General features: G+C 39.9%; 1 protein-coding gene across 3 annotated transcripts in view; it reads left to right on the top strand.

Moving 5' to 3' along the window:
* The first annotated feature begins 206 nt into the window (after positions 1-206).
* The window catches only part of ASB15 (ankyrin repeat and SOCS box containing 15), a 36,464-nt gene continuing 21,450 nt past the window's right edge, over positions 207-15,220 (top strand). For all 3 annotated transcript variants that reach the window (XM_066262204.1, XM_066262205.1, XM_066262206.1), the window contains exons 1-5: positions 207-279; positions 6,367-6,439; positions 12,234-12,342; positions 14,037-14,089; positions 14,180-14,311. In XM_066262204.1, coding sequence (XP_066118301.1) covers positions 12,236-12,342; positions 14,037-14,089; positions 14,180-14,311 — 292 coding nt within the window. In that variant the 5' untranslated portion in view covers positions 207-279; positions 6,367-6,439; positions 12,234-12,235. The remainder of the gene's footprint in view (positions 280-6,366; positions 6,440-12,233; positions 12,343-14,036; positions 14,090-14,179; positions 14,312-15,220) is intronic.

Raw genomic sequence — 15,220 nt, forward strand, 5'->3', positions numbered from 1 at the left:
TTTCATGAGAGCTCTTTGAACCAATCAGGACACAGATAATCTTATTCTACCTCTGTGGGTTTGTGTTTCTTTTGATGAGAGTCTAGAGAAGTCATGGGTAATACTTTACTGTGCGCCAGGAACCACTTATGTTTCAGTTGCACAAGGTCAGATCTTAATTTAACCACCAACTGGGTACTTAATTTTAGATACACAGAGGAACACATTGGCTCAAGGCACTTCCTCTGGTTTAGGAAGGCAAGGCCCTGGATAAGAATGACAAGACGATCATTCCAAAAGGTGAGATTATGAAATATTTGATCTGTACCTCACCAACTATCTTAATAAGTAGCTTAGTATTAAGAATACTTGAAACAGATGGAAATACATATTGTGGTAGCTTCTTATTTCCTTCTTTCCAATTGACCACCCGTGGGTTTGCCTGTCTAGGGCCTTTTTCAGAATAAAGCCAATGTTGTTTTGTTTGTTTATAGAATATTAACTCAATTACATGGTTATTAATCATAATAAAAAAATAGCATCATGAGAGAAACAGAACAGGAATAAATATACTTATAGGAAGTGTTAATATATACACTCTGGAATTCCAGAAGGACCCTGGTTTCTAAAAAAAAATGTTAAATGATTTTTGGCAGTAGTTAAAATAAATTCCTGTTGACTTTTTTAATCACTTATAGCAAAAGATGGATGCTTTATATTCAGATCAAAAAATTCTATTAAATTCTTTTAAACCAGAAGAAGAAAAAGAACTCAATGGAATTTTGCTTTTGCAAATGAAGTCACAGACTCTTGATGTTGGAAAGTCCTTAGAATTTGCACCACCACCTAGCTGGTTCTTACATGAATAGATAACTTCTAAGAAAGTTTCTGGATCTAAAATGAAGTGATGTCTATGAAGTAGCAGGAATGTAGACAAGGAGGTTCTAACAATGCTCTGTGCTGAGGGCATTATTGTCATAAAATATTATTTTAGACTTCTGTTGTTTTCATGAGAATACCTTCAAGGAAAATTTACCTAAACAAATTATACTTCCGCTAGAGTTGTTTGATAGGTTTGTTGTTTGTTTGCTTAAACCCTTTTAGAAAACTTTTTCTGAGGCTTAGGAGTATTAGGATTGCAAATTGAGACCTTTTAATTAATTCCACGAGAGAAGATGAGTATGAGGCAATGGCCATGGCCATGTAGGTTCCTACTGGATTCAGGCAGATGGTAAAGGAGCTGTGGAGCTGGAGGATGGTGGGCCATTCATTCCGTTTATTAGTCTCGCAATGGTGGATGGGCAAGGAGGCAGGGAAGACCGCTTCTCTCTCTCTCTCTGCTGACTGATGAGCAAACAGGCTGGGGAAAATATGCCTTCCCCGGCAAATAATAGCAAAAATGGACCCTCCCAATGGTGATAGGCAGTCCACAATCTACAATCTGTGCACTGAGGGCAAGTACCTGCAGCCTTACATAGATTATACACACGTGGTGCTGCCCCATGCTTGTGCACCAATCAGGCAAAGAAAGCAAGCAAGCCTAACACACTTGTTTGCCCAACAATGAGTCATCACAGTAAACTATAGTGCTTAAACCTGTGTGGCTCTAACGTCAAATGATTGGGTTTATGAAAATTACCTAAACATTTGTGCCTTGCTCAGTTTTCTCATCTGTAAAATGGGGGAAAGTGTGTTATTGAAATAAAATAATCTATTTAATGCACTAAGCATAATGCATGTCACTGGTAAGCACTCTGTAAATGTTACTTTTAATAATTATTAAATTCAATAAAAAATATATGTTAAGGACCTGCTGTGTGCTAGACTCTGCAAAACCTTGGAAAGGGAGGGGAGGGAAGAGTAATAGTAATGTTGTTTCTGGGGAAACTCTATAATGCATTATTTAAAGGCAGTAATCTTCCTGACAGCATGGAGCCTATTGCCTTGTGTCTAGCACTGTGATTGGACATAGCAGATACTGAATGGCTATTTTTGAATGAGCAGATAAGATATTCTGATGATCCTTAGGGGAAAAAAAAGAGATGAATCACTGAGAACTGATGAGTCAACTCTTCTTCTTTGTATTTTTGATTTAGTGAGAATGAGAATGTAGATACTGTGCATCTGTATTTCAACAAGGTATTTGACAGTATCTCTTGATGGTCTCGTTGCTGAGAAGGAGACATTAATACTAGATGTTGGTGTCTTGAGGAGAATTTGTAGCTGGATAAACATATTTTCTGGAAGTGTGCTAAACAGTAGATCAATATCAACCTGAAGGCCTCTGTGCTGTGCCCATTTCTGTTCAGCATTTATCATTATTAATGAAGCAGACGTGGAGAAAACATGCAAATATATCTACAAAAAGAACAAAACTTGGAGGGATAGAAAACACATTAGATCTTAGCAGACTATAATAAAGACCAAATCTAAAATAAATAAACAAAATGCAATAGAATTAAAGTCCGCAAGAATTACACAGCTATAAGTGGGGAAAACATGACTTGTAGAATTTGGGGCAACAGGGAATCAATGTGTAACATGATAGCCCCCAACTCATCTGTTTGGGTTACATTAGCAGATTCTAGTGTCTGGTACAAAAGGAGATACCACACTTGCTTAATGTGTTTAAGTGACTTCGACTTGCATCAGAGCTCATGGCCCAGAGCATCTGTGAGCAAGAGATGGATATTAAACACGTATGTGTACAGGAAAGCAATCAAGATGGTGAAAGAAGGTGAACCTATGCCAAAAGAAGGACAGCTGTCCAGTCTTGGGAGGAAAAGACTCAGTAAGGACCAAAAGCCTTCCTGGGTGATAGTTAAAGGGCTCCCATGTGGCAGAGGAAGATCTCAATCTCAGGGTGGCTCTGAGGAATACAACAAGGATCATAGAATGACATCTTGAGGACATCGATTCAACTTAAATGTTCTTCCTAACTGTTAAAGCTGGCCAAAGTTGAAGTGCAGTGTGGAGATATAGTAGGCTTCTTGCTACTTTGGTATGCCAGCTGAGACTGGAAAATTACTTATTGGGCATCTTGTAAGTGGAATTTCCAGGTAGGGCTACCTAATGGTCCTTTGCTGGGAAGTCTGGTGATCCTGGAGTAAAGGACAGGGAGGGAAATTGCGACTGTGTCAGAGTGCCTGTCCAGTGTGAGGAATAGAGTTACACCTGCTGAGCCATCTCTAACATTCTACTTCCGCGTTCCAGAGGAGTTCACTCACAGAGTAGTCCCTGGTAATGTTTATTGACTATTTGCACCATGTCAGACACAACTAATGAGGCAGCTAATCTCAGAGGACGGGATTTGGATGATGGTTCAGCTACCACACTCAACTCTCTCCAGCAGAAAGAAATCAATGGCCTGTACGTGAACTCAAAATAAGATACAAAGAAATGCAAAGGCTCATTAATTTTTGAGTGAGTTACAAACAGAGAAAGATTTGAGTACCAGACAAGAACTTCTGCCATGTCAAACAAAATATACCATGCCCAAATCATTTTAGAAAAATAATATATATACATATATCTATATATATCAATATATATGAATATATGTATATACATACACAAATAGATATATACATATATTATACTATTTATTAAGGTCTAGAGATATTTAATTTTTATTGTTATCGTAGCTAATGAATGTAGTCAGAACATTTTTACTCACCCTACCACTCAGTTGTGTAAACCAAATTTAACTATTTTGTTGTCTGTGACTGGTCTCACTTTCCTCTGGAGCTGTCACTCACTAATTAGTGGACAATAACCTGTTGGTTTCATGTAGACAGATACAATAACTTACATAAGGAAGCCATTACTTGGGTGACATAGTTAAATGGATTTATCTTTCAGCTTTTCCCCAATCCAAGAAACTTCTTCCACCGGGTTCCATCTACTTGACTATAAATTTGGGCCATTTGCACTCTTCCCAATGTCATTAAAGTGTCTGGCTTGCCTGGAAGTGACCTATCTCATCCCCTGTAAGGCTCAACCTATGAGCCAGATGCCAAGTCTGTTTTCTGGAAGCTTTGGTTCCATAAAAAGTCAATCTTAGTTCTTCCAAGTGGGTGGTCATGCCTAATTAAACGACCATTGTTCTCATACACAAAACGTCATCTGTGACATTAAATATACTTTAAGGGTATGAATTTTAGTAACTACATGGTTTTCCACCTGTTTGGCTATACAATAATGTTTTATGTGAATTCCCTTTCATTGGATAATTTTGTATCATTTCTAACGTGTCAGTTTAAATTTGGCTGAGATGAACATTTTCACATACAAATCTTCCACATCTCTGATTATTTTTATAAGATTCTTAGATTTAGAATTAAAGACTGAAGGTAGGGCTTTTTAAAAATCATATTATCATACTAGCTTATGATAAGCACATTTATTAATAATTTGCCTCTTCATGGGCTATGCTTGCTCTTTTTTCTTTTTTAAGATTTTTTAATATTGATTTTACAGAGAGAGGGAACAGTGTGGGAGCAAGAAGTATCATGTAGTTGCTTCACTTTAGTTGTTTGTATGTGCCCTGACCAGGCAAGCCTAGGGTTTCGACCCAGTGACCTCAGCATTCCAAGGCGACTCCTTTTCTATTCTACATTTATATTCCCTGAGAAATCCACAGACTTGTGAACCCCAAGTACCTTTCCATTTTGGATGTCATTTTCAAATGCTAACATGCATCTTCCTGTATCTCTGTCATAATCAATTTTAACTTAAAAATGAATAGTGAAGACTAAAAATGTTTAGTTTCGTAATATGAAACTAGAGAAAAGTGAAACTAGTATGACAGTTTTTATTGCTAGTGTATTTACTTAGAAATTAAGCCTTAGTTCAGGCAGTCCCAAAATTGGAAATGTACTTGGCAAAATCATATGTATGATATAGAAAGAAAACGCAAGGTCAACCTACTCTTTGGCTAATTTTCACAGTATTATATCATTTGATCATCCACCTATTCATTCATTCAGCAAAGACTTAGTGAATTCCTGTCACATACCAGATATTTTATTTGGTGTCTAGAGACCAGTATGTCCATTTTGCCTTTTTATATCTTTTCTTTTTTTTTTTTTATTTTTCTGAAGCTGGAAACGGGGAGAGACAATCAGACAGACTCCCGCATGCGCCCGACCGGGATCCACCCGGCACGCCCACCAGGGGTGACGCTCTGCCCACCAGGGGACGATGCTCTGCCCCTCCAGGGCGTGGCTCTGCCATGACCAGAGCCACTCTAGCTCCTGGGGCAGAGGCCAAGGAGCCATCCCCAGCGCCCGGGCCATCCTTGCTCCAATGGAACCTTGGCTGCGGGAGGGGAAGAGAGAGACAGAGAGGAAGGAGGGGGTGGGTGGAGAAGCAAATGGGCGCCTCTCCTATGTGCCCTGGCCAGGAATCGAACCCGGGTCCCCCGCACGCCAGGCCGACGTTCTACCGCTGAGCCAACCAGCCAGGGCCTATCTTTTCTAAAATATTAAGTTATGTCACTTTGAGGCCACATACAAGTAGCATTCATTCGCTGGACTGAGACTGTGTGCGTGCAGAGCTGGTGGTGGCATTGGGGGAGATGCTGTTTGAACTGGTCTCGTCCTCTCTGTCATCCACAGGCTCTCTAGAGTAGAAAAGGCAAACGCCATCGGTCTGTTCTCTGTGTCTATGAGTCTGCTTCAGTCTTGTTTGTTAATTTAGTTTGTTCTTTAGACTGACAGTTGCCAGAGTGGAAGGGTTTGAGGGGGTCTGCAAAAAAGATGAAGGGATTCAGAAATACAAATTGGTAGTTATAAGACAGTCAAGAGGATATAAAGTACAGCATAGGGAATATAATCAATAACATTGCAATGAGTGCCAGGTGAGTACTGGGAATATGGGGGGGGGGCGCTTTGCAAAGTATATGATTATGTAACCTCTGTGCTGCACAGCCGAAACTAACAAAAATAATATTGAATGTCAACTGTAATTGAAAAATTAAAAATATATTTCACTTGGGGATGAGGCCGTGGGAGGCAAATACCATGAAGAGGAAATTGCTGTAACTTATGACTTATAAATAAAAGTAACCTGTGTCTGTGGGAACCTAGTTCTGACAGTTTTACTTCTCTTTAAAATCTCTGGAGGACTAGTTGAGTCTTGCTGAAATCAGCCTAACGAAGCCACTTGGTGCTACAGGATTCTGAAAAAACTGAAAGTGTGTCGCCACCAAATAAAAATCAAAGTTATAACAACATTTTATTTATATTGATTTCACTATAGCTTTAAAATTACCTATATAGATGGTCAAAATGAAGGAAATGAGAATACACGTTGTTTTGTACATAACTGTATGTTCTTAACAAAACCAAAGAATGAACAAGCCCTGTATTGCTTCTCCCCCTATAGGACAGACCCTGACGCTTCTCCTCGGGACCCCCAGAAGCAGAGCTCATCACTCAAGACCCGTAGCAGTTTCAAGGTAAAAGAAAATTTCCTCAGGTCTCCCCTTCCACACAGCAGAACCTCTACCTCCTCCAGACATCGGGGTTTGGATACGGGCTGGCCTTGTATAAACTGGAACTAGAGCCCAATTTTACTGGATTGCTCTTTTCTTTTCCTCTCTTATCACCTCCCACTAGACTCAGTCTTAGAGGCTCTGCCCCATGTAACTCTCCCAGGAGATCTGATTCTATACTGGGGACCAGTCTGGTGCTACTGGCATTTTAAAAGCAACACTGGAAGATGAAACAATAAGCTCTAAAGGTCAGAATCTCTCACTGATGTAACAGAATTACGCTGATGTGACAGGTGCTGGGGGCAGAGTAATATTTATGGACACAAAGCCCTTCTTTGTCACCATCCACTGAAGGGACTCTTTAGGCCAGCCCTGTTTAGGACCCATGGACAGAGTGAGTGGGCTGAACAGATCTGGATGTCACTGGAAGCAAGCCAACTGAACAATTCATAGGGAACAAAGTCATATTCACCCCAGTTCAGGGAAAAGGAGGACCTGGTCGGTCCTGTGCTGTGGGAGTTCCATGTTTCACAGTAAGCTCTAGGGAGGCATTATAAATTCATCCACAGTTTGGCATCATCATGGACCATGGACTGGAGGTAGCTGAGAGAGTCCAGTGCAGACAGGTGACCTGTACCCGGGTTCACTCCCGCATCACAGTCTGCAACCTCATCCCAACTTCCTGACCTCTCCAGTCAGGCACCACCTGACATGTCCATCCTGTTGTGTAGACAGTAATGTGTAGATAGACTCCAAAACAAAAGTACAGAATGAGGACACATTTAGGACACCTCCGACTGACCAGCGTAAGCAACACAAAGCCTTATCACATGCAACCAAAGATAACGATTTATGTGTCCCTGGAAGCTATTTTTTATTTTTGGAAGTCATTGTCATCAAGAGCTGGCTGTTAAGAGTGAGATCAGAGTGTTTTCTTTTAAGGGCAACAGACTGCAGGTTGTTTTTCTGCAGCTTCGGAAAGACCTTCAAAACGAAGGTCTCATGTTCTGTCCAGGCTCTGCTTACTAGCTCTGTGACTCTGGGTGGGTTTGTTAACCTCTTGAAGCCCAAGTTTCCACCTATGCACAGTGGATCCTTAATATCTAGAAGTAAAGTTGGAGGATTAAAGCAAAGCAGTGCATGCAAAGTGCTTCATACATATTTGGAAATGATGCGATTACTCAATAACTTATGGCTATTACTATAATCACCATTTTTATTATTACAAAAGATAATCTAAAACTTACTCAATCACCAGACTTCTTTTCCCATGACCTAAATCTAGGATTTTACTCAGATCATCTGTAAACTAATAATTATTGATATCTGAATAATACATTTACATTTGAGAATCCTTAATTGAATGGTTCTTTACCTGGGATGTGTGAGGCCACAGAGGATACATGAATTCGCTAAATGTTCATGCAAAATTTTGTGTGGGCATGCACCCCTCTGGGGAGAGAAGGCATTGCTTTCATCAAATGTGTTCCTTACCCTCAGCAAAGTTAACCAGTGCTTTCAGTAAAAAAATCTAACTGTCCAATAGGTTTGTCTCAATTCTTTTGTAAATCAGCTACTTGTGGAGAATAAGAGTGGCAAACTATTATTTAGGAAGGATTAATTAACTTTTCTAGACTGAGGAGTGGGCACATGTAAACAGGTCTTCAGGGATATCAAAATATGATTTGGCCTTTCCTCTGATACCTGGTTAGTTTTTTACTTAAAAATGATTTTAATTTTTTTTTTTTTTTTGTATTTTTCTGAATCTGGAAACGAGGAGAGACAGACAGACTCCCGCATGCGCCCTACCGGGATCCACCCGGCAGGCCCACCAGGGGCGACACTCTGCCCACCAGGGGGCGATGCTCTGCCCCTCCGGGGCGTCGCTCCGCCGCGACCAGAGCCACTCCAGAGCCTGGGGCAGAGGCCAAGGAGCCATCCCCAGCGCCCGGGACATCTTTGCTCCAATGGAGCCTTGGCTGCGGGAGGGGAAGAGAGAGACAGAGAGGAAGGAGGGTGGGGTGGAGAAGCAAATGGGCGCTTCTCCTATGTGCCCTGGCCAGGAATCAAACCCGGGTCCCCTGCACGCCAGGCCAACGCTCCACCGTTGAGCCAACTGGCCAGGACCTAAAGATGATTTTAAACAAAGACTCCAATCAACTGTTGCCAGCTTTTAGTTGGCACTGAGTTTGAGGTACAGATAAATCATTCCTTCCTTTCCCTTCTCCTTGCATCTTGATGTCTCTAGATCCATTCCAGTGATACGCCTTCCCCCAAGCTTTCAGTAAAAGGTTGAAGACAGCTTGTGTCGGGTGGGGGTTATTTTATGTACTGGGAGTCTCCTCACCATTTCTACCCTGCTGTCATTACCAATTCAAAACAGTTAAGAGTCTTAGATAACTTCCTTCTGATGATAATTAAAAGGATATTAAAAAAACTATTTCCACAGATCAACTCAGTTCTCTAAGGAGGACTGAGGAGTATCTCATGTCCTGGAAGCCCAAATTTCAAACAGGTTTAGAGTTAAGCCAGTGATTTAAATAGGTGAAAGGCTCTGTATCCCATTACTAATCCCAGAGCCATGCAATCCGCTCTCACCACAGTGATACTGGTGAGAAGGCAACATGCAATGCCACAGGTTGAACTTCATCATCTAATTGTGCTGTCTGAAGGACCCAGTTCTTTTTCACTGCTAATGAGTCAACAAATTTTTTCCATTGACCGCTGAGAACAGGTATTTGTTATGATTGCCTAGGAGTGGAATAGAGAGAGAAGACATAAAGGAAAAAGGAAAGTTTGTTTTTATCTCATGAAACTAATAGTCCAAGTGAGAATATAAAACACAGATGTTGGAAAAATATTGTAGAAGAGAAGATATTCACAGCTAAACAAGGCCAGAGAGGAACTGGAGAATTTCAGCGAAGTCTTGCATAAGAAGAACAGCTTGAGCCAGGCTGGAGGCAGAGTGGACCATGGGTGTGAACAGCTGGAAGGCTTGTGAGTGAGGAGAAATAAGAAAGCACAAAAGTGAGAAAAATGAAACCAAGAGCAGAGTGCAAAATCTAATCTGTTTAGTTGGAAGAAAGACTCTATCCCTAAGGAAAATAGTCCTAAGAATAAAGCAGAGCCTAGATTATGTTAGTGTTCATTTATTAACTGGTTCCTTCAATATCCATGTAGACACCATTATTCATGAGAAGTTGTTTCTCCAGGCACTGTTGATACAAACTAGCATACTTCTCTGCTCTTACTAGATTACAGCCTAGAGGGAGCAGAAAAACAATGAATGAGTAAATAATAAAATATAAATGAAATAAAATACCACTTGAATCTACTATGGTACCTTGAGATACAAATTTAATTCATTCTGTAACTGAGCTCGTAAGTCAGTCAACTCATATATCAAACTGCCAATACTGGACCCATGTGCCAACGTGCCAACTAGTGGCAGCTTCCTGAATCATGACTCATATCTCGGAATTTCGCTCGGATCTTGAACTTAAGTACGGACCAAGTTGCAGCTCGAATCTTAAAAAAATCCGGGCCCTGGCCGGTTGGCTCAGTGGTAGAGCATCGGCCTGGCGTGCAGAAGTCCCGGGTTCGATTCCCGGCCAGGGCACACAGGAGAAGCACTCATATGCTTCTCCACCCCTCCCCCTCTCCTTCCTCTCTGTCTCTCTCTCCCCCTCCCGCAGCGAGGCTCCATTGGAGCAAAGATGGCCCAGGCGCTGGGGATGGCTCCTTGGCCTCTGCCCCAGGCGCTGGAGTGGCTCTGGTCGCGACAGAAAAACGGCCCTGGAGGGGCAGAGCGTCGGCCCCTGGTGGGCGTGCCAGGTGGATCCCGGTCGGGCACGTGCAGAAGTCTGTCTGACTGTCTCTCCCCGTTTCCAGCTTCAGAAAAATACAAAAAAGAAAAAAGAAAAAAAAATTCGTATGTTGGGTCTGTTTGTATCTCAAAGTACAACTGTATTTGTTGAATAGAATCCCTGGGGCATATGTTAGCTTTTTGAGTAGACTGAGATATCACGGTGTGAGAAAGCTTTATGCTTACTGGAGTGCTGTTCCTATCTGCAGGCATTATCACTATTCTCTCCTTTCTGTTTCAAGGTGATAGTGAGGCCACTGGTGCAGAACACCAAACAATACAATCATCATGACGTGATTGATTTGTGTGCAGTCTGGGCATAGGTTAGGAACCTTGGCAGTCAGCATGAATAGAACCGACCTTAATGTTTCAGCTAATCTAACCTTGAGCAATGAAAAGAGATAAAGTAAGTGCCAACTGTGTTTTGGAAATTACCCACAGAATACTGTTTTTGGGGGGTTTTTCACCTTGAAAAGACATACTACGATGCAAATACATTTTTTTAATATACTCAGTGAGAAGAAGGGAGACAGAGAAAGACTCCCACATGTGCCACGACCAGGATCCACCCGGCAAGCCCACTAGGGGGTGATGCTCTGTCTATCTGAGTCATTACTCCATTGCTCAGCAACCAAGCTCTTCTTAGCACCTGGGGTGGAGGCCATGGAGCCATCCTCAGTGCCCGGGGCCAGGTCTCTCCAACCGAGCTATGGCTGCCGTAGGATTGAGAGAGAGAGAGAGAGAGAGAGAGAGAGAGAGATGTGAGAGGAGGAAGCAGATGGGTGCTTCCCTGTGTCCCCTGACCAGAAATCAAACCTGGGACATCCATACACCAGGCCAATGCTCTAACACTGAGCCAAACAACCAGGGCTGTAAATATATTTTGAAAAAATAAAAATTATAACCAATAAAAATAATTTCATATTGGTCAGTCGGCCTAGCTGTAGAACTATTTGGATTTCTATACTTACCTACATTTTTCTAAGATAAAACAGCTTATCCAGCAGTAATGGGAGACACTCACTCTGTTAATTTGATATTTGGATTTGGAAGAAATAAGCCAATGAGATATAATCTGTATTTCTGTATATTATCTTCAGAGGAGATGGACCAGTCACGAGCAGTGGCTTATAATAGCTGTAACTGTGCAGGGAGAAGGAATTTAAAGTCTGTATAGGAAGGCTGGTGTCTGGGGATGGAGTTAAGATGGTCCTTATCTCAACTCTTCAAATCTCCTGAGGGCAAGACTAGGCCACTGCATTTGTGATGTCCTGTTCTCTCTAACTCAACAAATATTCATTAAAAACTTCCCTGTGCCAAGCACCTTCTAGAGTAGTAGGGGATGTGGAGATGAGTGAGGGAAGCCCTTCACCTCAACAGAGTCTTGAAAATCACTGCAATTCAAGGCAGCCAACTCAGACCATTGCTGGCGTTAGCAGAGGAATTCATCAGCTAATAGGCAAGCACAGCAGCCACAAAATAAAGAATAAAAAATGAAAGGTCCATTGTTCCCCATTTCTGCCACTGTCTTAAGTTTTAAGCTTACAATGTGCTGTGTAGAACAGTGCCTTGAAGAAGTTGATGGGTCAAAATTCTTGTAGGTCAGAAACATGGAAAAAGTGAATTCTTAGAAACCCAACTGTAGTCATTACTGAAAAGGAAGTCAAAATTAGAAAATGCAGACACCCAAAGAGCAGGTAATTAAAGGCTTCAAAAATTAGAATGGGCTTCATGTATGATATGGATGAAAATGTTAACTGCATTTGGGTTTGTTAAATAGAGAAAGGTGACTGTGTTTTAGTTTTTCATTTTACATCTTTTATGTTGACTCTGTATGGTGTTCTGTGCCACTTGCTGATGGTAAGAAATGGCTATTTTCAAAATTACATTTAGTCATGGATACTAATGATGACCCTGAGGAAGATCATCTTACAAGTTATGATATTCAGCTCACTATTCAAGAATCCATTGAAGCCAGCAAGACTGGATTTTATCCTGAAAGGTAACAGTCAAATTGGCTATTCACAACAACATTTCTTTATGACATTCATTTTGTTGTAAGATGAGATAGATTATGCTCTCCAATTCCTCCTCAAGGAAAATGCTCACCCTTCTTTGCAGACAGAGAATCTAACAGCTTTACAAGGGCCACTGTGATAGGTTTAGCAGTCTGATCGTCCACAAACCCCCATCTCAGACAGAAGATCGAAATAACCAGAGGGGACATTTCTAGTTGAATTCGATTGTACATGATAGCCTTTAAAAAAAATAGATGAAATAAAAATGACAATAAATTTAAGTAAATTTCAAGTACAATTTATACAAATAATGTACAGACATGTATACAGAAGTCTGTTCTCTATATTCCAGAGCCCATCTTGCTATTGGCTCAGGCAACCTTTATCAGTAATGTATTCTAGTTCTGCATCCTTACAATGTGAAGAATGCTAATCTACCCAGTCCATGTGTTCAATGAATGGGAGAAGGGTTGAGGCTTCTATAATATATAACAAAGTAATATATAAGCCAGAACTTACTTCATTATCTACTTTTCAAATGACAGAAGTTAACAAATTATACATAGAATTGATGGTTTATGTTAGCAGGGGTTATAGAGTCTATAAAACTGCAAAAGTAAATGTCTGTTTTGGACCACACACATTATTCTTCTGAGTAAAATAAATTTTAGTTTATGTTTACCTTCCACAATACTATTTACAATCCTGTATTCTGAAATTTGGTAGCGCTTTTGAACAGAGTCAATGCTATAAAATTATTGCTTTTGAGCTTTTAAAAAACGGACATCTTGCATTTAAATTTCTGCTCTCTTTCATTTTCCCCTTTACAACCCTAGAATGCCAGAAAATGTTGCTACTTGATAGAATTAAATCAATTGGTTATGAAATGCTTTGCTTCCTTTGACTAAAACCACACACACTAAAGAGTTGCCATGGGACTTGAAACAATCAAAATTTTGTAAGCATGGAATTTTAGAGATCTTCCTATTTCCTGCCATCACTTCACAGAGGAAGAAAGCACCACTCAGAAAGGCTGACTGGCCTCCCCCGGATCATCAAGCACAAAATCTGGACCCCACTCTTCTGACTCCGACTCTATTTGTTTACTCCTTCTTTGTTGCTTAGAATTAATTTCAGAGACAGTGTTAAAATGTTATACTCTGTCATCTTCACTAATGTTCTCAGGTCTATTGTATCATAAACATACCCTAGATCTGACTTTTAGCCATTACATTTTATTATTATTATTATTTTTGCAGTCATATGTCTTCATTTATTTTAGGTCTTATTGTGTTTATGGTTCATCTTTTATCATTCATTCACTTTTTAAAAAATTTTATTTGGAAAATTAACTTTTACGGGGTGAGACTGAAGAGTACATAGGTTTCAGGTGAACATTTCTATAGCATTTGAACTGCTGATTATGTAATATGCCCATCGTCCAAAGTCAAATCATTTTCTGTCACCTTGTATTTGTCCCTCTTAATACCCTTCCCCCTAGCTCCTCCCCATCCCGTCATTACATTTTTAAAGTGGATGAAATTACTTCAAAAGTTGTATACATTTCCTATGAATCTTGATTATTGAAATGACATACAGAACTCAATATAAATTAAAATTTAGGTTCCTCAGAGTGAATTACTTTTATAATTATGGCTTCTGTTTCCTTCTCTGGAAGATTTGTACCACTAAGTGATCAAAACAGAAAGCTCGTCAAGGCCATAAGACAAGGTAAGTGAGTGTGTTGCTTGTACAGGGGTGAATTGGAGAATCCATCTTGTCAAGACAGAGACTTGTTCTCCGCCCATGTGTTCACTTTAGGTCACATTCTTGAGCTTCAGGAGTATGTGAAGTACAAATATGCCTTAGATGAAGCTGATGAAAAGGGATGGTTCCCACTGCATGAAGCTGTTGTGCAACCCATTCAACAAATACTTGAAATTGTTCTGGATGGTAAGAGAACATAAAATCCCTTTGACCAAACCAAAGACAAAAAGTGGAAGTTGAAAGTGTGTTCAATGAATATATTAAGCAAAAAGGGAAAAGCACAATAAAAGATCACTTGAATTTGGGGAAAGGCAATAATCCATGGTGTTTAAATGTAGGGTATAAAAATTAGCACATTTTGTGAGTCTCAGTACTCACCCTTTACATCCTTCTAAGACTGTGACAAAGGTTGGCAGGAAGATGTTGTTATCACCTAAAAGAGATCAAAGTTTGTATATAGCATAAATTGATTAATTTGAATATACATCTTTTTGCTTTTAGAAGTCAGTTTTTAATGTTTTAATCTTGAACTAGCTCTTAAGTTAATAGTGTTCAAAAGATGATTACACAGTACAACAAATAGTACTTATCATATTTGTCCTTATATTACATTAATTTTTTATATTATAAGCATTAATAAATATGATGGTAAATTGACCCAAGCTTAAATATTAATAATAATTTTCACATGCTAACACAGAATTGTTCATACCTCAGTATCTTATAAAATACTTTGCAAGTGCTCTTTCAACCGTCAATGTTGCTCCCTAGTTATGTTCTGGAAGATAATGATAGATATTTCATGATCATGTATCCACCCAGCCAGCCAACTAAATAAAATAGATAGCTAGACATATAGACAGACAAATATAGAAGATGATGTTAAGCATACTATATAGCTAACATATTCTGACAAGATACAGTTGTTCAACTATATTCTCATTCCCACATTCATTTGACAAAAACCAGTATCAGATGCAATTTAAATAACAATACTAAGGATTGGGAATTTGATTTACAATTTATCAGGAAATGAGAATTTACAGCTCATTTGCAAACAGAAAAGAGCATCTTGAGACATAGATGTTGGCTTTT

Source organism: Saccopteryx bilineata, chromosome 2 (assembly GCF_036850765.1).
Source record: "Saccopteryx bilineata isolate mSacBil1 chromosome 2, mSacBil1_pri_phased_curated, whole genome shotgun sequence".
Classification (NCBI taxonomy): Eukaryota; Metazoa; Chordata; class Mammalia; order Chiroptera; family Emballonuridae; genus Saccopteryx; species Saccopteryx bilineata.